The following is a 25,097-nucleotide window of genomic DNA, read 5'->3' on the forward strand; positions in this document are numbered from 1 at the left end:
AGCACAAAGATGTTAAGTGACTTGTCCTAAGTCACACAGCTGGCAAGTCACAGAGTTGGGATTAGAACCCAGGTCCAGGCCTGTGTTCTCTCCACTAGGCCATGCCACTTCTCACGTGGGCACGGGGTAGGTGTGGGGGAGAAGGTAGCAGTTGGGACAGGCAGATTTCTGTAACTCGATGTCCCCATCCCAGGATCCAGATAATTTTCACTAATGCAATGGGATGTGGGGAGGGCCACAGGGTCAAGGGGTTGGGGTTTTGGTGGGTAGGGGGAGTTTCCTCTGGTGTTTGCATCAGAGCTGGTGTTGGGAAGGGTATTTGCAAACGACTTCCCCAAAGAGCCCCCACCCCACAGCACATGTCTGCAGTTGGGGTGAGGCAGGCCAGAAGGGCTGACCAGATTTGTGGGGGTGGGGGCGGGGATAGGGGCAGAAGCACAGGGGAGGGTTTTTTTTTCCCCTATGGTACTTGTTAAGCGTTTACTAAGTGCCAGACACTATGCTAAGCGCTGGGGTAGATATGAGTTAGTTTGGACACGGTCTTAGTCACAGATGAGGTGACTGAGGCCCAGAGAAGTAAAGTGACTTGCCCCAGGGCACACAGCAAACACGTGGCTCTAACATCAGCCTACTTATTTGGCCTTGCTCTTGCATCTCTTGATTTGACCCTTTGACCGGGTCCTCCCTCCTGCCTAGGGAGGCTCCCCCTCCCTTCATATCTGACAGACCTCCACTTTCCTCATCTTACTAAAAGTCACATTTCCTCCAGGAAGCCTTCTCTGATTAACCTCTCATCTCCCCTTCTGGGTCGCCTACACACTTGAATCCATACAGTGCTAAGCGCTTAGTACAGTGCTCTGCACACAGTAAGTGCTCAATAAATATGATTGAATCAATGAATACCCTCTAAGAACTTCAGTAATCACTCCCAGCCCCACAGCGAGCTTTTGTAGGCAGGGATCGTGTCTACAACTCTGTAGAATTGGATTCTCCCAAGATCAGTACAGTGTTCTGCACAATAGAAGCACTCAATAAATTCATTCGTTCATTCAATCGTATTCATTGAGCGCTTACTGTGTGCAGAGCACTGTACTAAGCGCTTGGAAAGTACAATAAATAGCATGGATTGATTGAGAGATGGGCAGAGAGTGGAGAGTCGGGGGAGGGGGATACAGAGAGGGAGGGAAAAAGAGATGGAGGAGGAATAAGGGAAGGAAGTTCTGTCCAAGGTCGATGGTTTATCCCCAGTGGGGAGGGGATCGCTAGTGGGATTGGAGGATTCATTCATTCATTCATTCAATCACATTTATTGAGTACTTACTGTGTGCGGAGCACTGTACTAAGCGCTTGGGAAGTACAAGTTGGAAACATATAGAGACGGTCCCTAATGGGCTCACAGTCTAGAAGGGGGAGACAGACAACAAAACAACACATATTAACAAAATAAAATAAATAGAATAGTAAATATGTGCAAGTAAAATAAATAGAGTAATATATGTACAAACATATATACAGGTGCTGTGGGGAGGGAAAGGAGGTACGACAGGGGAGGGCGATGGGGAGAGGAATGGGGGAGCTCAGTCTGGGAAGGCCTCCTGGAGGTGAGCTCTCAGTAGGGCTTTGAAGGGAGAAAGAGAGCTAGCTTGGCGGATGTGTGGAGGGAGGGCATTCCAGGCCAGGGGGAGGACGTGGGCCGGGGGTCGACGGTGGTACAGGCGAGAATGAGGCACAGTGAGGAGGCTAGTGGCAGAGGAGCAGAGGGTGCGGGCTGGGCTGGAGAAGGAAAGAAAGGAGGAGATGTAGGAGGGGGCGAGGTGATGGACAGCCTTGAAGCCGAGATTGAGGAGTTTTTGCCTGATGCATAGGTTGATTAGTAGCCATTGGAGATTTTTGAGGAGAGGAGTAACATGCCCAGAGCATTTCTGCACAGAGATGATCCAAGCAGCCGCGTGAAGTATAGATTGAAGTGGAGAGAGACAGAAGGATGGGAGATCAGAGAGGAGGCTGATGCAGTAATCCAGTCAGAATAGGATGAGAGATTGAACCAGCAGGGTAGCTGTCTGGATGGAGAGGAAAGGATGGATCTTGGCGATGTTGAGGAGGTGAGAGCTGCAGTTTTTGGTGACGGATTGGATGTGAGGGGTGAATGAGAGAGCAGAGTTGAGGATGACACCAAGGTTGCAGGCTCGTGAGACAGGAAGGATGGTAGTGCCATCAACAGTGATGGGAAAATCAGGGAGAGGACAGGGTTTGGGAGGGAAGATAAGGAGTTCAGTCTTGGACATATTGAGTTTTAGATGGCGGGCAGACATCCAGATGGAGATGTCTTGAAGTCAGGAGGAGACACAAGCCTGAAGGGAGGGAGAGAGAGAAGGGGCAGAGATGTAGATTTGGGTGTCATCAGCGTAGAGATGATAGTTGAAGCCGTAGGAGCGAATGACTTCACCAAGGGAGTGACTGTAGATAGAGCACAGAAGGGGACCAAGAACTGACCCTTGAGGAACCCCTACAGTAAGGGCATGTGAGGGGGAGGAGGAGCCCACAAAAGAGACTGAGAATGAATGGCCGGAGAGATGAGGAGAACCAGGAAAGGACAGAGTTTGTGAAGCCAAGGCTGGATAGCGTGTTGAGGAGAAGCTGGTGGTCTACAGTGTCAAAGGCAGCTGAGAGGTCGAGGAGGATTAGGATAGAGTAGAAGCCATTGGTTTTGGCAAGCAGGAGGTCGTTGGTGACGTTTGAGAGGGCAGTTCCACTGGAATATAGGGGACGGAGGCCAGATTGCAGGGGGTCAAGGAGAGAGTTGGCATTGAGGAATTCGAGGCAGCGGGTGTACATGACTCGTTCAAGGAGTTTGGAAAGGAATTGTAGGAGGGAGATAGGGTGATAACTAGAAGGGGAAGTGGGGTCAAGAGAGGGTTTTTTTAGGATGGGGGAGATGTGGGCATGTTTGAAGGCAGAGGGGAAGGAACAAGTGGAGAATGAGCGGTTGAAGATGAGGATGAGGAGGAGAAAGACAGGTGGAAGATGAATACAGGAAGATTTCCTGGAGGAGGTGACAGAAGAGGCAGAGAAACGGTGGGGAGAGGAACAGTGTGTGTGGGAAGCGTGGAACCAGTTTCAAGGACCAGGGATGAGTTGGGGGGACTCACCTACCCCTCGATGCCCCCAGTGGGCCTCCAGCTGAGCCCCAAACTGCCTCACTTCCATCCAATTCCCCATCCCACCCCAAAGCAAGGACTCGGCTCTACCCCCAGTTAGGAAACCCTCCCCTGCAGGAAGACCTCCAGGATTGCCTCAACCTGGCTCTGAGCCTCCCCCACTCCCCACCCCAGGACGTTTTCTCTTTTTTCAGGGATGGGGGGGGGGGAGCTTCTTCCACGCCCAGAGACGTGCAGACCTGAGACCCGCTTCTCACGTGCACTTAATTCACACATATTTATCGACATCCACGTGTTGATTTATTTATGCATTTATTGAATCAGGCTCTTCCCCACCCCGACCTCTGGTGGATACTCGGTCAGTGTGGATCGCCGGTCTTTTTTGCCCTTGGTGACGCGCCGGGGAAGGGAGAAGACCGGGAGTTTGGGGGAGCGTGGGAGGGACGGTCGAATTGTTGCTCCTGTCGCTCCCTGGCGACGTGGGAGCGGGATGGGCGGCTGCTCCGGGGTCACTGTCCTCTACGGACCATCCTCGTGGATGTGCTCGTGGGTGGCGATCAGGACCGTTGTAATGAAACGCATGAACTCCCCAAAGCTGACCTGCTCGTCGCGGTTTTGGTCCAGATCCTTAAACAGCGCGGCCATGGCCTCGGCGTCCTTTGGTTTCTGGGGGGAGGGGGTGCAGAGAGCATGGTTTTCCAAGTGTCCGAAATCGGGGGGCTCTCCCAGCACCTCCACCCCGGGGGGCTGACTCCCAGAGAACGGCCTGAGCACCCTTTATGATTGGGGGATGGAAGGGAGGGGATTGGAGGGGGGGAGACACCGGGGTGAGGTTCAGGAGGCTGCAGAAACTCGATTGCAAATTCTTTCTGGTTTCCCCTTTCATCTCCAGATGGAGACCCCAGCCCCCAACGCGCCCCACAGCTGGAGACCCCAGTCCCCATCCCCCACCAACTGGAGACCCCAGCTCCCGTCGCTCCCCGCCCTCCACGGTGCAGACTTTAGCTGGGAATTCTTCCTATGGGGGCTGGGAAGGTGTCGGGGGAGGGGGCGTATCGGGGTACACTTGCGGGGCTCTGTGCCCGGCCGGGAAGTAGAGCACCCACTCCAGATCTTCTCCAAATCTATTAAAAGCTCAGCCCCCCCGCAAACACACACACACACACACACACACACACACACACACACACACACACTCCTGCATCCCCACACTCACCTTCTTGTAATTGGGCAGTTCTTTCTCTATTAGCTGCTTCAGCTCTTTCTTGGACAACTGATCGAAATCTCCCACCCGCACGGAATACGTGTGGAAGACGTTCACGACGCCTTCCAAGTGAGATTCCAGCGACATGTTGAGGAGTGGGTTGACCTGGGGGGGAGGCAGAGTCACGGACAGCGTCAGGAGGGGGAAAGGGACGGGCCGAACCCCAAGCTGGACCCCCGGAGAGGAATAGCGACCGATTTCTCCCAGTGTCACCCCCATCCCTCCCATTGATCGGAGGGAAATGCCGTATTTCACCGATTAAACTGTGAAGTGCCGCATTTTCCCAAATGCGACTTGGGAAAGATAGGGGAGCCCACCCCAGGATCAGACGTAGGAGATGCCAACATGCCTTTTAGATGATCTTCCCAATTCATAAAGCAGGGTGCATATGATTTTTTTTTCCTGGCCCCGAGAGACTCACCTGATTCACAAGGAATGGCTGAAAAAGACGGCTATGAAGGGGGTGCTATGAGGAGATGGCTTTTATAGACTTTCCCAACGGCTGTGGCCAGAAGACCCCTCCCCACCCCACTCCATCCGCATCTTGTGAAATTCTCCCTTTAAGGCACCTCCCCAGACTGGTAGCTGAGAATTATTTATTGCCACAACTTCAAGTTCCTTCTCTCCCCCACCCCCAAATCTATTCCCTCTTTCCCCCCTGGGACCTTGGCTCTAATCTCGCCTTCTGAGGGCACCAGTCCAGGGACGTCTGGGCACATCCATGGCATGATGGTGGGGTGTTGCCATAGAGCCAGTTTGGAGGAGGGCAGATACCGTCTTAAAGCAAATCAAAGGGCTACTGGCTTTTCATCTCCTCCTGCATCCATCAGTCAGTCAGTCAGTCAATTGTATTTATTGAGCACTTACTGTGTGCAGAACACTATACCAAGCGCTTGGGACAGTGCAATAAAACAATAGAACAGACACATTCCCTGCCCACAACAAATTTATAATCTAGAGCAATCAATCATATTTATTGAGCGCTTACTGTGTGCAGAGCACTGTACTAAGCGCTTGGGAAGTACAAGTTGGCAACATATAGAGACAGTCCCTACCCAACAGTGGGCTCACAGTCTAAAAGGGGAACAGGAAGACAGACAGGAATAGGAATAAATAAATGGCAGATACGGACATTAGTGCTCTGGGGCTGGGAGGGGGGATGAATATATGTTGCAAACTTGTACCTCCCAAGCGCTTAGTACAGTGCTCCGCACACAGTAAGTGCTCAATAAATATGATTGAATGAATGAATGAATGAATAAAGGGAGCAAGTCGGGCTCATGCAGAAGGGAAACGCAGAAACCCAGAAACAACAGACACGCTTCTTACGTCAATTTCTTGGGTCTCCTCCAGTTCCCTCCATCTTACATTTCAGCTCTGTTCCCAGTCCTCCCCGTGGGATATCAATCAATCAATCAATCAATCAATCAATCATATTTATTGAGCGCTTACTGTGTGCAGAGCACTGTACTAAGCGCCTGGGAAGTACAAGTCGGCAACACATAGAAACAGCCCCTACCCAACAGCGGGCTCACAGTCTAGAAGGGGGAGACAGAGAACAAAACCAAACAGACTAACAAAATAAAATAAATAGAATAGATATGTACAAGTAAGATAAATAAATAAATACATAGAGTAATAAATATGTACAAACATATATACATATATACAGGGATAGTGAATAAAGCACGGACCTGGGAGTCAGGAAGTCATGAGTTCTAATCCTGACTCCGCCACTTGTCTGCTGTGTGACCTTGAGCAAGTCACCTTACTTAACGTGGCTCAGTGGAAAGAGCACGGGCCTTGGAGTCAGGGGTTGTGGGTTCAAATCCCGGCTCTGCCAATTGTCAGCTGTGTGATTTTGGGCAAGTCACTTAACTTCTCTGTGCCTCAGTTACCTCACCTGTAAAATGGGGGTTAAACTGTGATCCCCCGTGGGACTACATGATCACCTTGTAACCTCTCCAGTGCTTAGAACAGTGCTTTGCACATAGTAAGTGCTTAATAAATGCCATTATTATTATTATTATTATTATTATTATTATTCTCTGGGCCTTTGTTACCTCATCTATAAAATGGGGATTAAGACTGTGAGGCCCATATGGGACAGAGACTGTGTCCAACCTGATTACCTTCTATCTACCCCAGCGCTTAGAACAGTGCCTGGCACATAGTAAGATCTTAACAAATACAATCATTATTATTATTATTATCATTCTCCCTGCCCAGGTCCTCTCTATCCTCCCCAGCCTCCGACCCCTGGCCCACTCTTTTCCCCGATTTAGGACTCCCTCCCTGCCAAACCCACCAAATCCCAACTTTCTCTGTCTTCAAAAGCTTCCTGAAATCTCACCTCTTACAAGTTTCTCCAACACCTCAAGTCTTATAAACCCACAAATCACAAACCTTCTATATGTATTTATATCCATCCTCACCACTTTTTTATGGTATTTGTTAAGTGCTTACTATGTGCCACGTACTGCACTAAGTGCTGGGGTAGATACAAGCTGATCAGGTTGGGTACAGTCCATGTCCTACATGGCGCTCACAGTCTTAGTCCCCATTTTACAGATGAGGAAACTGAGGCACAGAGGTAAGTGACTTGCCCAAGGTCATACAAGGGAGAAGCACTTTAACGTGATCCCTTGCCCACAAGGATCTTACAGTCTACAAGGGGAAACAGACAGTGGCCGAATGGAAAGCGCACAGGGCTGGGAATCATACACCCACTGTGTGGCCTTGAGTAAGTCACTTAACTTATCTGTGCCTCGATTTCCTCATCTGTAAAATGGGAATTATTATCTGTTCTCCCTCTCCTGTAAATGAGGCCCCCTTATGAGCAGGGGCTGCATCTAATCTGATTATCTTGTATCTACTCCAGCACTTAGTGCAGTGCTTGGCACCCAGTAAGTGCTTAACTGATACCACAATTACTACTAGCGTCTCTGGACCAGACAGCAATGCCACTGTAATTCCCACCTGTATACTCTTTCCCAGTGCTTAGCACAGTGTTCTGCACATAGTAAACACTTAACGTATACTATTACTGCTACAAGGGAGCAGGAGGCAAAACACAAAACACTGAGGAGGGGAGAGATGTGTGCAGAGTGACATTTTGGGAAGATGATGCAGGCGGCAGAGAGTAGCGTAAGGTGAAAACAGTGTGGGAAGAACACGAGCCTAGGAGTCAGAGGACTCTGCCACATGTCTGCTGTGTGACCTTGGGCAAGTCATTTCACTGCCCTGTGCCTCAACTATCTCATCTGTTCAATGGGGATGAAGGATCTGTGCCCCATGTGGGACAGGGACTGTGTCAGGGGCTGCATATGGGATAGTCCCCTCTATCACAGTGTGGTTTTGTGGAAAGAACATGGGCCTACGAGTCAGAGGACTCTACCACATGTCTGAGGGGATAGTCCCCTCTGTAGTACCACAAATACTGTGGTATTTGTTAAGTGCTTACTGTGTGCCAAGCACTGTTCTAAGCACTAGGGAAGATAATAATGACAGTATTTGTTAAGTGCTTACTATGTGCCAGGCACTTTTCTAAGCACTGGGAAAGATACAAGCAAATCGAGTTGGTCACAGTCCCTGTCCCATGTGGGGCTCACAATCTCAGGTAATAATAATAATAATAATAATAATAATAATAATAATAGTGTTTATTAAGTGCTTACTATGTACAAAGCACTGTTCTAAGCGCTGGGGGGGTTACAAAGTGATCAGGTTGTCCCATGGGGGGCTCACAATCTTAATCCCCATTTTACAGATGAGGTAACTGAGGCACAGAGAAGTTAAGTGACTTGCCCAAAGTCACACAGCTGACAAGTAGCAAAGCTGGGATTTGAACCTACGACCACTGACTCCAAAGCCTGTGCTCTTTCCACTGAACCATGCTGCTTCTCACTTCTCACATCTCAGATGTGATGTAACGATAATATAATAATAATAATAATAGTAACTGTGGGATTTTTTAAGCACTTACTATATGCCAGGCCTTGTACTAAGCACTGGGGAGGTTACAGCAGCGTGGCTCAGTGGAAAGAGCATGGGCTTTGGAGTCAGTGATCATGGGTTCAAATCCTGACTCCGCCAATTGTCAGCTGTGTGACTTTGGGCAAGTCACTTAACTTCTCTGTGCCTCAGTTACCTCATCTGTAAAATGGGGATTGACTGTGAGCCTCCTGTGGGACAACCTGATCACCTTGTAGCCTCCCCAGCACTTAGAATAGTGCTTTGCACATAGCAAGCGCTTAATAAATGCCGTTATTATTATTATTATTACAGCAAATCGGGATGGATACAGTCCCTGTCCCAAATGGGTCTCGTGGTCTCAATCCTCATTTTATAGATGGGGTAGCTGAGGCCCAGAGAAGTGAAGTGACTTACCTGAGGTCATACTGCAGACAAGTGACAGAGCTGGGATTAGAACCCAGGCCAATGCGCTATCCACTAGGGTTAGAATGATGACCACCAGGGTGGAGACGAAGGGGTGGATCTGGGAAACACCTTCAGGGAGGAAAAACCGGCAGGATTTAACATCGGGTGGTTTAAAGTGGAAGGCGGGGGCACAGAGGAGTTTAAGGCTAATCCAGAACTAAAACTAGGGTTTGGTCTCACCAAATTAAACCTGTCAGTCAGGTGGTATAGTGCTCTGCACAAAGTGAGTACCTAGTACAACATCAGGCACATTGTAAATGCCCAGTACAGTGCCTCACCCACAGGTGTTCAGGACAGTGTCCTGTGCAAAATCTGCTCACAGTAAATACTATTGAATAAAGGTGATAAAGGTGATTCAGGAATACATGGTGGAGAGAACCCAGTATCCCAAGTGACTTGCCCAAAGTCAACTAGTATTTATTGAACCCTTTCTGGGGTCAGAGCACTGTACTAAGTGCTTGGGAGAGTACAATCCAATGGAGTTGGCAGACGCATTCCCTGCCCACGTTGATCTGAAAGTCTAGAGGGGGAGGCAGACATTAATAGAAATAAAGGCTATATAAATAAATTATGACTATGGCTTGCCCAAGTTAAGTGACTTGCCCAAAGTCATCCAGCAGGCAAGTTGCCAGAGCCAGGATTAGAACTCGGGTTTCCTGATTCCCAGGCCTGAGCTCTACCATGGCTGCCGATTTCCAAAGAACTAGATAGTGGCCAAGATGAATGTAAGGTTCTCTTCTGCTCGGGGGAAGGGACGGGGTGGTCCCAGTCACCCACCCCCACTCCACCATCAGTAGGCCCTGGGATTAGCCCAGCTATTGCCAAACCACCTCCAGATGCAAGCGTCCTTGCCCAACTGGCCCCTTCCTCTTTCCGAGGTTGCTGGGAGGAAGAGTGGGTGCCATTCTGGTTCTGATCGAGTCCCAAACCGGTCATCAAGGGGAAATCTGTTGTCAATGGTATTTGTTAAGCGCTTGCTGTGTGTCAAGCCCTGTACTGAATGCTGGGGTGGATACGAGATCATCCGGAAAACCAGCAGGATCTAGTGGCTAGACCCCGGGCCTGGGAGTCAGAATGATCTGGGTTCTAATCCCAGCTTCTCCACTTATCTGCTATGTGACCTTGGGCAAGTCACTTCACTTCTCTGTGCCTCAGTTCCCTCATTTGTAAAAGGGGGATTAATACCGGGAGCTCCATGAGGGACAGGGAATGTGTCCAACCTGCTAAGCTTGGGTCTGTCCACAGCACAGTGCCTGGCATATAATAAGTGCTTAGAATGACTTAGTGGAAAGAGTGCCAGCTTGGGAGGCAGAGGAAGTGAGTTCTAATCCCACCTCTGCCAGTTGTCTGCTGCGTGACCTTGGGCAAGTCACTTAACTTCTCTGTGCCTCAGTTACCTCATCTGCAAAATGGGGATTACAAGTGTGAGCCCAATGTGGGACAACCTGATTACCCAGTATCTACCCCAGCACTTAGAACAGTGCTTGGCACATATTAAGTGCTTAACAAATACCATCATTATTATAATTATTAATAAATACCATTAAAAAAATCAAGTTAGACACATTCCCTGTCCCACATGGGGCTCACATTGAGTGGCAGTGGCTAGATCCCATGGTGGCAAGAGTGAGGAAATAATATAAATTGTGGTACTTTTTTGTGTGTTTATGTTATCTGTTAAGCACTCACTATGTGCCAGGCATTGTACTAAGCAGTGGGGTAGATACAAACTAATCAGGTTGGAGGCAGTTCATGTCCCGTATGGAACTCACAGTATTAACCCCTGTTTTACAAACGGGGTAACTGAGGAATGGAGAAGTGAAGTGACTTTCTCAAAGTCATACAGCAGACAAGCAGCAGAGCTGGGATTAGAACCCAGGTCCTTCTAACTCCCAGGCCCGGGCTGTATCCACTAGAACACACTGCTTCTGCTGCTTCTAAAGTGCTTACTATGTGCCTAGCACTGTGCTGAGTGCTGGGGTAGACACCAAGCAATTAATACTCTTTATTGAGCCCTTACTGTGTGCAGGGCAAGTCACTTAGCTTCTCTGTGCCTCAGTTACCTCATCTGTGGAGATTAAAACTGTGAGCCCACCGTGGGACAACCTGATCACCTTGTAACCTCCCCAGCGCTTAGAACAGTGCTTTGCACATAGTAAGTGCTTAATAAATGCCATTATTATTATTATTATTATTACTAATGCTTGGGAAAGTATAATACAATAGTTGTCAGACACATTCCCTGCCTCCAAGGAGCTAATCAGGTTGAACAAAGTCCCTGGCCTACTTGGGGCTCACATTTTAAGGGAGAACAAGTATTTGATCCCCATTTTACAGGTGAGGCAACTGAGGCACAGAGAAGTGAAGTGATTTGTCCAGGTCACATAACAGACAAATTCATTCAGTCGTATTTATTGAGTGTTTACTATATGCAGAGCACTGGTCTAAGTGCTTGGAAAGTACACTACAGCAATAAAGTGGCAGAGCCGGGAGAATAGTGTTTTGCACATAATAAGCGCTTAACAAATATCATCATTATTATTAGAACCCAGGTCTCCTGACTCCCAGGCCCCAGTTCCATCCACTGCTTGTCTCCTGAGTGCTTAGCACAGTGCTCTGCACACAGTAAGTGATCAATAAATATGGTTGATTGAGGTATCCCTGGATCAAATCACAATACCTTGAGTTATCCTCACGGCATGCCTGGGAGGGAGGAAGAGCAGTGTCGTATTCCCATTTTAGAGAAGGGGAAACTGAGGCTCAGAGAGATTAAGTAGCCCGTCTGAGGTCCCATAGCAGACCAGACACAGATCCAGGTTTGGAACCCGGATCTTGTGACTCTCAGCTCTGGACTCATTCCTCTGGGCCTTGCTGTCTGTTGTTCCCCTTGTACAGATGGGGAAACTGGAACATAAAGAGGTCAAGAGACTAGCTTGGGGTCACAAAGCTGACCAGATGCAGAGGTAGGTTTGGAACCCAGGTATCCTGATGTCCTGCCCTGGGATAATAAAAATAATAATTATAATAATAACAGTGATGTTTGTTAAACACTTACTATGTGCCAGGCACTGTACTAAGAGCTGAGACAGATACAAGGAAGTCAGTTCAGACACAGTCCCTGTCCCACACGGGGTTCACAGTCTTAACCCCCATTTTACAGATGAGGGAGCTGAGGCACGGAGAAATTAAGTGACTTGCCCAAGGTCACACAACAGAGAAGAGGTGAAGCCAGGATTAGACTCTGATTCGCAGGTCCGTGCTCTATCCATTAGGCCACACCGTCTGTTCTCCCCACTGTACAGTTGGGAAAACTGAGGCCCAGAGAGGTTGTGGCTTGTCCTAGGTCACCCAGCAGCCTCGGGGTCAGAGCCAGGATGTGTCCCTGCCGGCTCCATTAGATAGCACCCGGGCCACTGCTGGACTCTGAATTATACTGGTCAGTCCCTGCGGTCCACAGTCACTGCTGCCCAATGAAGACACAGCCCGGCTCTGAACTCTCTGAAGGCCAGTGTGGATTGTCAAGGGGGTGGGAGATGGAGGCCTGAATTATCCAGGTAATTTGCAAGTGTAAACCCCCTTTCTGAACTTCTAAAAAGAGAGGATAATAATAATAGTAATAATAGCATTGATGGTATTTCTAGACTGTGAGCCCACTTTCTAGACTGTGAGCCCACTGTTGGGTAGGGACCATCTCTATATGTTGCCAACTTGTACTTCCCAAGCACTTAGTAAAGTGCTCTGCACACAGTAAGCACTCAGTAAACACAATTGAATGAATGGATGAATGGTACATGTTAAGCACTAACTATGTGCCAAGCAATGTTCAAAGCACTGGGGTCGATTCATGTTAACCAGGTTGAACACAGTCCCTGTCCCACATGGGACTCACACTCTTAATCCCCATTTTACAGATGAGGGAATTGAGGCCGAGAGAAGTGAATTGACTTTCCGAAGATCACACAGCTGACGTGCGGTGGAGCCAGGATTAGAACCCGGGTCCTTTTGACTCCCAGGCCAGTGCTCTATTCATTCATTCATTCAATTGTATTTATTGAGCGCTTACTGTATACAGAGCACTGTATTAAGCACTTGGGAAGTACAAGTTGGCAACACATAGAGACGGTCTCTTGGAGGAGGTGAGCTTAGGGCTTTGAAGGGAGGAAGAGAGCTAGCTTCGCGGATGTGTGGAGGGAGGGCATTCCAGGCCCGGGGGAGGATGTGGGCCGGGGGTCGACAGCGGAACAGGCAAGAGCCACGAGGAGGAAGAGGAAGGGTGAATCGGAGTCAGCCCATCAATCATATTTATTGACCACCAGCTGTGTGCAGAGCACTAAACTAAACACTTTGGCAAGGACTACATAGGAGCCCTGCCCTGGAGGAGTTTACAGTCAAATGGAGGAGACAGGCACTGAAACAATCAATTTAACTTGTATCTACCCCAGTGCTTAGGATAGTGTGTGGCACATAGTAATTACTTACAAGTACAATTAATCATTAAATCAATTGAGGGTGGGGGAAGGAATTAGAGGTAGGAGGATTTGAGGATGGGGGAGCAGTTCTAGGGGATGTGCGCGCGCACACACACACACACACACACTCTCTCTCTCTCTCTCTCTCTCTCTCTCTCTCTCTCTCTCTCTCTCTCTCTCTCTCTCTCTCTCTCCCAACCAACCTCCACCCCCAGACAGCCCCAGGGCCTACCCTGGGAAAGGAAATCCAGACCCCAGAACTCAGAGGGGAAAATTTTTATTAGCGCAGCAACCCTGGTCCGGATCTCAACATCATCCCTCCCCGCGGGACCTACTCCTTGTGGATTTCCTCGTGGCAGGCCACGCCCACGCGGGTGACCAGCACCATGTACTCCTCGAAGTTGATTTGCTGGTCCTTGTTAGAATCGAGCTCCTTGAACAGGGTGTCCACCGTGGGCGGGTTCTTCTGGCTCTGCAGAGGGAAGAGGGGCACCGCGCTCACTTTCACCGCCGGGGTGTGGGGGTGGGGGTGGTGCACGAGGGGTTCAATCCTATTTATTGAGCACTTTCTGTGTGCAGAGCACTGTACTAGGCGCTTGGGAGAGGACAGTACAACAATAAACAGACACATTCTATTCCCACAATGAGTTTATAGTCTAGAAGGTTGGCGGGGAAACGGGGGTGGGGGAGGACGGAGAGAGGTGGTCCTGACTCCATCCACTTGTGACTTCCCAAATAACCCACCCCTCACCCTGGATCCAACCCCCACCGTGACCCCTGACCGACCTTGAGGAAAGTGGTCAGCTCCTTCTCCATCAGGGTCTTCAAGACCCCCTTGGAGATGGAGTGGTAGTGGCCCTCGGTCAGCGAGTATTTGTGGAAAACATCGATTAGCGAGTCGATGGCCTTCTCCAGAACCGTCATCCCTCTGCCTCAGTGCCCACCTGCAGAGAAACCGGGGTTAGGAGGACGTTTGGAACTGGGGGGAGGGACCCCGCCGAAGGAGGAATATGGGGGGCTGCGGAGGAGAAGTGCCCCACAAGGCTAGGGGTGTGGGTGGGGGCTTGGAGGAGTGTGGTTAAGAGACCTCGGGTGATCCCCAGATGCATCCAAAAATTGGACCCCAGAGGACACTGACCCCATTGCCCCCACAGCCGAACCTAGGGAAATACACCAACCCCATCCTCTCTAAACATAATAATAATAATAGTAATAATGGTATTTGTTAAGCGCTTACTTTGTGCCAAGCACTGTTCTAAGCGCTGTGGTAGATATAAGGTAATGAGGTTGTCCCACGTGGGGTTCACACTCTTAATCCCCATTTTACAGATAAGGTGACTGAGACACAGAGAAGTTAAGTGACTTGCCCCAAGTCACACAGCAGACAAGTGGCAGAGTGGGGATTAGAACCCACAACCTCGTATTCCCAAACCAATGCTCTTTCCACTATGCCACGCTGCTTCCCAGGGAACCTCGGCCCCAATTCTTCCCACATCCAGACCCCGGGGGAACACTATACCTTATCATCCTAAAACTAGCCCTCACTCTAACCCAGAAGCCGGTGAGCAGGGTGGGTAGGTGATGAGGTGATAAAGTGATACCTTATCACCCCTTAATCCTCAAACTAGCCCTCACTCTAACCCTGACCCTGACCTAGAGTCTTCACACCCCACTAGTAGCATGACTTAGTGGAAAGAGGCCGGGCTGTGGAGTCAGAGGTCATGGGTTCAATTCCTGGATCCTCCATTTGTCAGCTGTGTGACTTTAGGCAAGTCACTTAACTTCTCTGTGCCTCAGTTACCTCATCTGTAAAATGGGGATTAAGACTGTGAGCCCTCGGTGGGACAACCTGATCACCTTGTAACCTCCCCAGAGCTTAGAACAGTGCTTTGCACATGGTAAGCGCTTAATAAATGCTATCATTATTATTATTATTATTATTGTATCTACCCCAGTGCTTAGAACAGTGCCTGGCACATAGTAAGCACTTAACGAATACCATCTGTGAGCCTGTTGTTGGGTAGAGACCGTCTCTATATGTTGCCAACTTGTACTTCCCAAGCGCTTAGTACAGTGTTCTGCCCACAATAAGTGCTCAATAAAAATGATTGAATGAATGAATTATTAGTTCCTGAAGCCTTCAGCCTCACTTTATCTCTGCTCTGCCACAACCCACTTCTTCCAAGCTCGTGGGGTTTGGGGAAGGGGGCAAAGAGGGAGTAAATCATCTTTAATAATAATAATGATGATGATAATGGTACTTGTTAAGTGCTTACTATGCGTCAAGCACTGTTCTAAGCACTGGGGGTAGACCCAAGTTAATCGGGTTGGACACAGTCCCTGTCCCATCTGGGTGTCACACTTTTACTCCTCATTTTACAGATGAGGGAACTGAGGCCCAAAGAAGTGAACTGAATTGCCCAAGGTCACACAGCAGATATGTAGCAGAACTGGGATTAGAACCCAGATCCTTCTGAGTCTCAGGCCCGGGTTCTATTCTCTAAGCCACGCGGCTTTAGCCTGCATAGCCCCAGATAGGGTCTACACTAACAAACCCAACGGTTAATTTAAAATATAAATGTTCTTCTCCCCCTCCCTTCCCCTCCACCCCCTTGCCTCCAAAACCCTAAGAAATCTGGATCCTGGGATCCTGAGGCAGGGGACTGGACAAGACCCCTCTAACTGCAAGGCACGGGGGTCCGTGAGGACAGAGAGACCCCTTCCCTGGTGGTCTCTCTGGGGTGGTCCCCGATTTGACAATGACCCCTTCCCTCCCCACCCTTCCAAGGAGATTAGACTCACACTCACCCACTTCACTGCACGAGGAACTGATGAATGGGGTTGGGGGCCGTCGGGGCTGGGGGAGGTTCTTATAGGGTCCGCTCTGGGTTTGGAAATGCTTGGGCTAAAATCCTTGACCCCACCCCCAGCCCCGGTACCCTCGGTCATTGCCACAGTGGCTCCCCGTTGCTTAAGGGGTGTGGTAACCTGGGGGGAGGGGGGGGTGCGGAGGACTGAGGGGGCACAACGACGCTCCCCCTCCCTCCTCCAGGGAGCCTACGTAGACTGTTCCTCCAAATTAACCCGGGTTCTCCCCGAGGGCAGGGACCACTCTAGGCCCCCAACCATGGCAGAAACACACCCCACTCGCCCCCAGCGACAGCCCACCCCACTAATGGAGATTGTGGGGGGCGGAAGGGGTGCCCGGAGGCTGGGGCTGGATGAGATAACCCCTCCCCCCCAACTCAGACCCCCCCACGCAGGAATTCCGGTGGGGTGACTACCAGGAAGGAGATGTCGCTGAGCCTGGTGTGGGGCAAGAGGAGGAGGTGGACTGGTCACCTCCTCCCTTCCCCCTCTTTCCCCTCCTTCCCCGGCCACCCTTTGAACCCCATCCCCTTCCCCCCACCAGGTTCCTCCCAACCCAGAACCCCCACCCTGGGGCGGGATGGGGGAGGGAGTCCTGGTTTTGCTCCCCGCACCCCACAATTCCAGCCAGCACCGCCAACCCAACACCCTCCAGCCAGCGTCTCCTAATTCCAGGGCTCGCGGCCTCCAGGATACCCCGATTTTCATCTTTCCCACCGCCCCCCACTAGCTCTAATAATTATCACTGTGGTATTTGTTAAACGCTTACTGCGTGCCAGGCACCGTAGTGGGTATGAGCAGATCGAGTTGGACACAATCCCTGTCCCACATAAAAATAATTATGGTACTTGTTAAGCACTTACGATATTCATTCTTTCAGTCGTATTTATTGAGCACTTACTGTGTGCAGAGCACTGTACTAGGCGCTTGGGAAGTACAAATCGGCAACATATAGAGATGGTCCCTACCCAACAATGGGCTCACAGTCTAGAACAGTACTTAGAACAGTGCTTTACACATAGTAAGTGCTTAAATGCCATCATCATTAGAAGGGGGAGACAGACAACAAAACAAAACAAGTAGACCCGTGTCAATACCATCAGATATGCCAAGCATTGGTCTAAGCGCTGGGGTAGTGACAAATTAGTCACGCTGGGCTCAATCCCTGCCCACGTAGGGCTCACACTCTTCATCTCCTTAACATAACTTCTCTGTGCCTCAGTTACCTCCTCTGTAAAATGGGCTGTGAGCCCCCCTTGGGACAACCTGATCACCTTGTTACCTCCTCAGCGCTTAGAACAGTGCTTTGCACATAGTAAGTGCTTAATAAATACCATCATTATTATTGTTATTATTATCCCCATTTTACCAGACGAAGGAACTGCAGCCCAGAGAAGTGAAGCGACTTGCCCACGGTCACACAGCAGATATGTGGTGGAGGCGGGATTAGAACCCATGACCTTCTGACTCCCAGGCCCGTGCTTCATAATAATAATAACAATAATAATGGAATTTTTAAGCACTTACTATGTGCAAAGAACTGGGGAGGATACAAGGTGATCAGATTGTCCCACGTGGGGCTCACAGTCTTCATCCCCATTTTACAGATGTGGTAACCGAGGCTCAGAGAAGTGAAATGACTTGCCCAAAGTCACACAGCTGACAATTGGCAGAGCCGGGATTTGAACCCATGACCTCTGACTCCCAAGCTCTTTCCATTGAGCCACACTGCTTCTCTAAACTTCATCCACTACAGCTTTATCCATAACTCTCATCCTCCTCCCACCTCGAAAGGCTCCTCCGCCCCTCTTCCCCCCAACCGTGTCTCCCCAACAACCCCCCCATTAATAAACGCTACTGATCGAGCCCTTACTGTGTGCACAGCACTGTACTAAGCGCTCGGGAAAGGACAATAAAGCTGGTAGGCCAGAGTCATGCCCTTGAGGAGAATCCAACAGAACTGCTGATTTCATCCAGCTAAATTATTTAATCCCCACCGACCCCCTACCCCTGAGATCCTCTCCGCTCGCCACGAACCCCAATTTAGGGCCCGGGCGCGCCACCCCCTCTTTCCAGTAGGCCCAGCCTCAATAGAGGCTGGGGGAGGACTGGGATCCTGTGCACAGCCGACGGTGGTAGCGCAGGTGGTAGTCCTGGGCCAGCTTGCCCACGATATACAAGAACTCGTCGAAGGAAATCTGGTTGTCCTTGTTCCTGTCGGCAACCTTGAAGAGCTCCCTCATATAGCAGGGGTTGCTGCGGCCCTGGAGGGGAGAGGGGGCGAGAGAGTTGGGGGTCAAGGATGAGTCTTCGGGCCTAGCACAGATACGAGGCAGGGGCTTCCCCCCCAAGTCCACCCACCGAGGGGCCTTGCGTACCAAGTTGGTGAAGAACTGAGGGGTGTTGTCGGTGAGGAGGTCTGTGAGCTCCTGTAGGGTCAGGGTCTCCACGTCCCCCTCGCGGGCCGCGTAGTGGTGGTAGCAACGGATGATGTGGAACATGGACTCCTCCAGCGGGGTGTCCTCCATGGCTCCGAGAGCTTGCGGGGCTGGGGAAGGATGATGAGAGTCAGACAGACCACCGCCCCCCAGACTGTCAGCTCGTTGTGGGCAGGGAACGTCTCTGTTTATTGTTCTAGTGTCCTCTCCCAAGCGCTTAGTACAGTGCTCACCTCCTCCAGGAGGCCTTCCCAGACTGAGCCCCCTTTTTCCTCTCCTCCTCCCCATCCCCCCCACCCTACCTCCTTCCCCTTCCCCCCCACCCTACCTCCTTCCCCTTCCCACAGCACCTGTATATATGTTTGTACAGATTTATTACTCTATTTTACTTGTACATATTTACTATTCTATTTACTGTTAATGATGCGCAACTAGCTTTATTTCTATTTATTCTGATGATTTGACACCTGTCCACATGTTTTGTTTTGTTGTCTGTCTCCCCCTTCTAGACTGTGAGCCCATTGTTGGGTAGGGACCGTCTCTATATGTTGCCAACCTGTACTTTCCAAGCACTTAGTACAGTGCTCTGCACACAGTAAGCGCTCAATAAATGTGATTGAATGAATGAATGAATGACAGACCCCCTCCCTAAGGCTGTCAGCTCGTTGTGGGCAGGGAATAGCTCTGTTTATTGTTCTAGTGTCCTCTCCCAAGAGCTTAATAAAGTAAGCTGTAAGCACTCAATAAATACAACCAACTGACAGACACCCAGCTCACACCAGATCCATCCTGAATCAGATGGGGGACTTGGCGGGGGGGGTCACACACACACAATCTAAACTGGGTACTGGGGGAGGGACAGAGAAAGGAGAGGTGGATTCCTCCCTTTCAGTGGGAGGGACAGGGAAGAGGAGGATCCGGGAGGGATTAACCTAGGTGGGCTTCCTAGAGGAAGTGGATTTGGAAGAGGAGTTTTGAAGGGAGGCAGAGATCCGTTTCAACTCTTAGGGCACTCTCCACCCCAACCCTGCACCCCTCAGGTAACACACAGACACACACACATCCTCAGCGACCCCCCCCCCCCCCCACCTCCGGTGGTGTCTACACAGCCAAACGATCCAGATTATTCCAGAACAACCGGCACACTTTGAACTCCCGGATCCCAATCCTTCGCCGGAGGAGACGCTGTGTACCCCACCCACCACCTGCCCCTCCCAGGGATCTCCAACCCCCTTGACCACACCTCCCACCCCCACGAGCTGGGTCCAAAGCAGACTTACAGGGTCTCTCAGAGGCCTCGGGCTCCCCTCCAGCTGCCATGGGGCCTCCTCCAGCCGCCATGGCTCCCTGTCGTCCTCACCTGTGGCTATTTACCTGGCCCCATCAGGGAGACCCGTAATTAGTGACTTCCTCCAATTCCAGTTTAATCACACACTGCAGTGACGTCAGGGTAGGATTCCTTGGGTGGAAGGGTGAAGAGGCGGGGGTGAACCGAGTCACCTCGGAGATGCATGTCAGGCTAAGAGGTCAACCGGTCTATCCACCTGCCTCAGGGCTGACAGGTACTTGGTGTAAAACAGTTTCACATCAGTATAAAAGGGTGGGGGGAGGGATGAGCTCGTTGTGGACAGGGAATTATTCAATACCCCCTTCCCCATCCCTCCCAACGTCAACCCATTGTGGTTCCATTAAAGCGCGATCGGATCTGGGCAAACTGGTGTTGCCGACCCCGAGAGGACCCAGATGAGGTTTGGCCAGTGGAGGAGAGGCCGCCAGACCTGGGTGGTCTGCTCCCACCCAACCAACCTCCCCGCCCCCCCCGGTCTGGACCGGTTCCCCACTCCCCTCCACCTGGACTGCCCTCCTTGTGCCTCATCTCTTGATTGCTCATCTGTAAAATGGGGATTAAGACTGTGAGCCCTATATGGGAACGGGACTGTGCCCAACCTGGTTATCTTCTATCTACCCCAGCGCTTAGTACAGTGAAGCAGTGTGGCTTAGTGGAAAGAGCCCGGGCTTGGGAGTCAGAGGTCGTGGTTTCTAATCCTGACTCCACCACCGATCATATATATATACCTGTATATATGTATATATGTTTGTACATATTTATTACTCTATTTATTTTACTTGTACATATCTATTCTATTTATTTTATTTTGTTAGTATGTTTGCTTTTGTTCTCTGTCTCCCCCTTTTAGACTGTGAGCCCACTGTTGGGTAGGGACTGTCTCTATACGTTGCCAACTTGTACTTCCCAAGCACTTAGTACAATGCTCTGCACACAGTAAGCACTCAATAAATACGCTTGATGATGATGATGATGATGATGATGATCAGCTGTGTGATGTTGGGCAAGTCACTTGACTTCTCTGTGCCTCCGTTACCTCGTCTGGAAAATGGGGATTAAGACTGTGAGCCCCACATGGGACAACCTTGTATCTCCCCCAGCACTTCGAACAGTTCTTGGCACATAGTAAGTGCTTAACAAATGCCTTCATTATAATTTCAGTGCTTGGCCCGTAGTAAGCACTTTAAAAGTATTATGGTTATTAATATTATTATTGTTATTGTTATTATTTTCCCTCCTCATCGGGGCTAGGCTGGAGCTGGGGCAGAGTTAGCCTGGGATAAAGATTAGAGAAGTGGTGCGACTTAGTGGCAACAGCACGGGCTTGGGAGTCAGAGGTCGTGGGTTCTAATCCCAGCTCTGCTATTTATCAGCTGTGTGACTTTGGGTGAGTCGCTTAACTTCTCTGTGCCTCAGTTACCTCATCTGTAAAATGGGGATTAAGACTGGGAGACCCGTGAGGAACCAGGGACTGTGTCCAACCTGATTACGTGAGACAACCTGATTACCTTATATCTACCCCAGCGCTTAGAACAGTACTTGGTACAGTACTTTGGCTTAGAACAGCACTTATCACATACCTCTGACCCACATCCTACCTCTGGCCTGGAATGTCCTCCTTCCTCACATCCGCCAATATAGCACACTTCCCCCGTTCAAAGTCCTACTGAAAGCTCACCTCCTCTAGGAAGCCTTCCCAGACTGAGCCTCCCTTTTCCTCGGCTCCCCTCCCCTTCCCATCGCCCCGACTCCCTCCCTCTGCTCCATCCCCCTCCCCTCCCCACAGCACTTGTGTATAGATATACATATCTATCAGTCTATTCATTTTATTAATGATGTGCAGTTATCTATAATTCTATTTGTTCATATTGACACTTTTGATGCCTGTTTACCTGTTTCGTTTTGTTGTCTGTCTCCCCGCTTCTAGACTGTGAGTCTGTTGTTGGGTACGGATTGTCTCTGTTGCCGAATTGTACTTTCCAGGAGCTTAGTACAGTGCTCTGCACACAGTAAGTGCTCAATAAATACGATTGAATGAACGAATTCAATCCCCCCTGCCCTACCTCCTTCCCCTCCCCACAGCACCTATATGTATGTTCGTACAGATTTATTACTCTATTTATTTTACTTGTATACATTTACTATTCTATTTATTTTATTTTGTTAATGATATGCATCTAGCTTTACTTCTATTTATTCTGACGACTTGACACCTGTCCACATCTTTTGTTTTGTTGTCTGTCTCCCCCTTCTAGACTGTGAGCCCGTTGTTGGGTAGGGACCGTCTCTATATGTTGCCAACTTGTATTTCCCAAGCGCCTAGTACAGTGCTGTGCACGCAGTAAGCGCTCAATAAATACGAATGAATGAATGAATTATTATTTATTATTATTATTATTATTTAGACATCGCCAGCAGGGGGAGCCAGACGATAAATTAAGACATTTGTCGCCTACATCATTACTCCACAAGGGGGCGCAAAGAGACATCGTCAGAGAGACAGGTAATCAGAGATTTTCTTATTTTTTTATGGTATTTTGCTTATATATAGCGCTTACTATTGCTAGGAACTCTACTAAGCGCCAGGGTAGATACAAGATAATCGGGTTGGACACAGTCTCTGTCCCACCAAGGGCTCCCAGCCTTAATCCCTATTTTTCAGATGAGGTAATTGGAGCACAGAGAAGTTTAGCATCTTGCCCAAGGTCAAATAGCAGGCTCGTGGCAGAGTCGGAATTAGAACCCAGAGCTTCTGATTCCCAGGTCTGTGCACTTCCCATTAGGCCACGCTGCTTCTCTAAATGCTCGAGTGGAAAAGTACCCAGAAAAGTCACAAAGGAGACTTCAGTTTACAGAATTCACTGTTGGCCCCCTCTAGAAAGTAAGCTTCTTGTGGGTAAGGATTGTGTCTACCAACTCTATGGTATTGTGCTTTCCCAAGTGCTTAATACATTGCTCTGCACACAGTAAACACTCAATGAATACCATTGATTGATTGATTACAGATAGGAGTACCTGTCTCCCAAACTAAACTGTAAACTTGAGAAGCAGTGTGGCTCAATGGAAAGAGCATGGGCTTGGGAGTAAGAAGATGTGGGTTCTAATCCCGGCTCTGCCATTTGTCTGCTGTGTGACCTTGAGCAAGCCACTTAACTTCTCTGTGCCTCAGTTCCTTCATCTGTAAAATGGGGATTAAGATGGTGAGCTCCACGTGGGACGACCTGATTACCTTTTATCTACCCCAGTGCTTAGAACAGTGCTTGGCACATAATAAGCACTTAAGAAATACCATAATAATAATTATTATTATTAAATTACTTGGTGCAGATATTATGTCTACTAACTCTATTGTGCTCTCCCAACCACTTAGCACAGGGCTCTGCACTGAGTAGATGCTCAATAAATACTATTGATGGTTTTACTGATCGATTTGAACTACTGAACTCTCCCAAGCAGTAATGCAGAGCATGTTGCATAGGCACCCAATAAACACTACTGATTGAGTGATTGATTCACAGAGGCAGGCTGAGGGAGGCTCAGAATGAGATGAGAAAAGATGGTGTAATGGATAGAGACTATGAGCCTGTTGTTGGGTAGGGACCGTCTCTATATGTTGCCAACTTGTACTTCCCAAGCGCTTAGTACAGTGCTCTGCACACAGTAAGCGCTCAATAAATACGATTGAATGAATGAATGAATAGAGCACAAGCCTGGGAGTCAAAAGGTCATGGGTTCTAATGCCAGCTCCACCACTTGTCTGCTGTGTGACTGAAGGCAAGTCACTTCACTTCTCTAGGCCTCAGTCACCTCATCTGTAAAATGGGGATTGAGGGTGTGAGCCCCACATAGGACAGGGACTGTGTCCAGCTCAATTTGTTCACATCTTCATCATCATCATCAATCGTATTTATTGATGATGATCAATAAACATCCACCCCAGTGCTTAGTACAGTTCCTGGCACATAGTAAGCACTTAACAAATACCATCATTATATCATTATTATTATTGTTAAGAGACAGAGAGTGGAGGGAGACTAAATGCTCATCTCTGATCTCTGAAGGGTTGGATGCAATAATAATAATGGCATTTATTAAGCGCTTACTATATGCCACGCACTGTTCTAAGTGCTGGGGAGGTTACAAGGTGATGAGGGTGTCCCACGTGGGGCTCACAGTCTTAATCCCCATTTTACAGATGAGATCACTGAGGCACAGAGAAGTTAAGTGACTCAGTCAAAGCCACACAGCTGATAAGTGGCAGAGCCGAGATTTGAACACATGACCCCTGACTCCAAAGCCCGGGCTCTTTCTACTGAGCCACGCTGCTTCCCCTGCTTCCCAATTCTGTTTGACTAGAGGGAAAGGACCCAGAGGAGGTGGCTTTATATTGCAGTGAGAGGGAGTGCAGTCAGATCTGAGGAATATTGTCCCAGAGAATGGGGAGAGTCGGAGTGGAGCAGACCTAGTGGGGAGGAAGTGGGGGGATGGGGAGGCTCTAGAGGGTCCCTGCCCTCTGTGTCTGAGTGGGAGAAGCAGGGAGGGAGGGAAGATGGTCACAACACGCTGCCTCTGGCCTGGAATGCCCTCCCTCCTCAAATCCGACGGACAGTGACTCTCTTTCATCAATCGTATTTATTGAGCACTTACTATGTGCTTACTATGTGAAGGCTTTCCCTTCAAAGCCTTGTCGAAGACACATCTCCTCCAAGACAAACTCCCCCCTTCCTCTTCTCCCACTCCTTTCTGCATCACTCTGACTTCCTCCCTTTGTTCTTCTCCTCTCCCAGCCCCACACCACTTATGTCCATCTCTGTCATTTATTTCTTTCTAGTCATGTCTGTCTTCCCCCACCCCTAGACTGTAAACTTGTTATGGGCAGGGAATATGTCTGTTTATTATTATATGGTACTATCCCAAGCGCTTAGCACAGTGCCCTGCGCACTGTAAGTGCTCAATAAATATGATTGAATGAATGAATGATCAGGATGGCCTCCCAAATCCCTCCAGACTGGCTCCCCTGGGAGAGCAATGGAGCAAAGCCAGGTCTCCTCTTCTTTCTTCATCACAGAGTGTGTGTGTATGTGTGTTTGGGTTGGTGTGTATCTTGTCTTC

At 49.4% G+C, this 25,097-nt stretch overlaps 3 protein-coding genes across 3 annotated transcripts; all 3 read right to left on the reverse strand.

Annotated features, from left to right (window-relative positions):
- Nucleotides 1-3,461: 3,461 nt before the first annotated feature.
- On the reverse strand, nucleotides 3,462-4,527 carry LOC119947313 (protein S100-A12-like). Its single transcript, XM_038768944.1, has 2 exons — nucleotides 4,375-4,527; nucleotides 3,462-3,824 (listed from the first exon to the last, which is right to left on the reverse strand). The coding sequence occupies exons 1-2, from the start codon at nucleotides 4,507-4,509 to the stop codon at nucleotides 3,678-3,680; spliced, it is 282 nt and encodes a 93-aa protein (XP_038624872.1). The 5' UTR covers nucleotides 4,510-4,527; the 3' UTR covers nucleotides 3,462-3,677.
- Nucleotides 4,528-13,603: 9,076 nt separating this feature from the next.
- S100A8 (S100 calcium binding protein A8) lies at nucleotides 13,604-16,163 on the reverse strand. The gene is made up of 3 exons (XM_038768999.1): nucleotides 16,140-16,163; nucleotides 14,118-14,275; nucleotides 13,604-13,803 (listed from the first exon to the last, which is right to left on the reverse strand). The coding sequence occupies exons 2-3, from the start codon at nucleotides 14,253-14,255 to the stop codon at nucleotides 13,663-13,665; spliced, it is 279 nt and encodes a 92-aa protein (XP_038624927.1). The 5' UTR covers nucleotides 14,256-14,275; nucleotides 16,140-16,163; the 3' UTR covers nucleotides 13,604-13,662.
- A 2,123-nt stretch (nucleotides 16,164-18,286) lies between these two features.
- LOC119946811 (protein S100-A15A-like) lies at nucleotides 18,287-20,000 on the reverse strand. The gene is made up of 3 exons (XM_038768270.1): nucleotides 19,918-20,000; nucleotides 18,578-18,747; nucleotides 18,287-18,463 (listed from the first exon to the last, which is right to left on the reverse strand). Exons 1-3 carry the CDS (start codon nucleotides 19,976-19,978, stop codon nucleotides 18,287-18,289), a joined length of 408 nt encoding a protein of 135 aa, XP_038624198.1. The 5' UTR covers nucleotides 19,979-20,000.
- Nucleotides 20,001-25,097: the final 5,097 nt, after the last annotated feature.

Source organism: Tachyglossus aculeatus, chromosome Y4 (assembly GCF_015852505.1).
Source record: "Tachyglossus aculeatus isolate mTacAcu1 chromosome Y4, mTacAcu1.pri, whole genome shotgun sequence".
NCBI lineage: Eukaryota > Metazoa > Chordata > Mammalia > Monotremata > Tachyglossidae > Tachyglossus > Tachyglossus aculeatus.

What these genes read in the sequence shown, in the direction of transcription:
- S100A8 (XM_038768999.1), bottom strand. Translation starts at nt 14,255, where the DNA reads ATGACGGTTCTGGAGAAGGCCATCGACTCGCTAATCGATGTTTTCCAC. An exon ending in AGCTGACCACTTTCCTCAAG is followed by an intron (nt 13,804 to 14,117) that starts GTCGGTCAGGGG and finishes TTCCCTCTGCAG; the next exon opens with AGCCAGAAGAACCCGCCCAC.
- LOC119947313 (XM_038768944.1), bottom strand. Translation starts at nt 4,509, where the DNA reads ATGTCGCTGGAATCTCACTTGGAAGGCGTCGTGAACGTCTTCCACACG. An exon ending in AACTGCCCAATTACAAGAAG is followed by an intron (nt 3,825 to 4,374) that starts GTGAGTGTGGGG and finishes CCCTCCCCCCAG; the next exon opens with AAACCAAAGGACGCCGAGGC.
- LOC119946811 (XM_038768270.1), bottom strand. Translation starts at nt 19,978, where the DNA reads ATGGCGGCTGGAGGAGGCCCCATGGCAGCTGGAGGGGAGCCCGAGGCC. An exon ending in CGAGGCCTCTGAGAGACCCT is followed by an intron (nt 18,748 to 19,917) that starts GTAAGTCTGCTT and finishes ATCCTTCCCCAG; the next exon opens with CCCCGCAAGCTCTCGGAGCC. An exon ending in CTCAGTTCTTCACCAACTTG is followed by an intron (nt 18,464 to 18,577) that starts GTACGCAAGGCC and finishes TCTCCCCTCCAG; the next exon opens with GGCCGCAGCAACCCCTGCTA.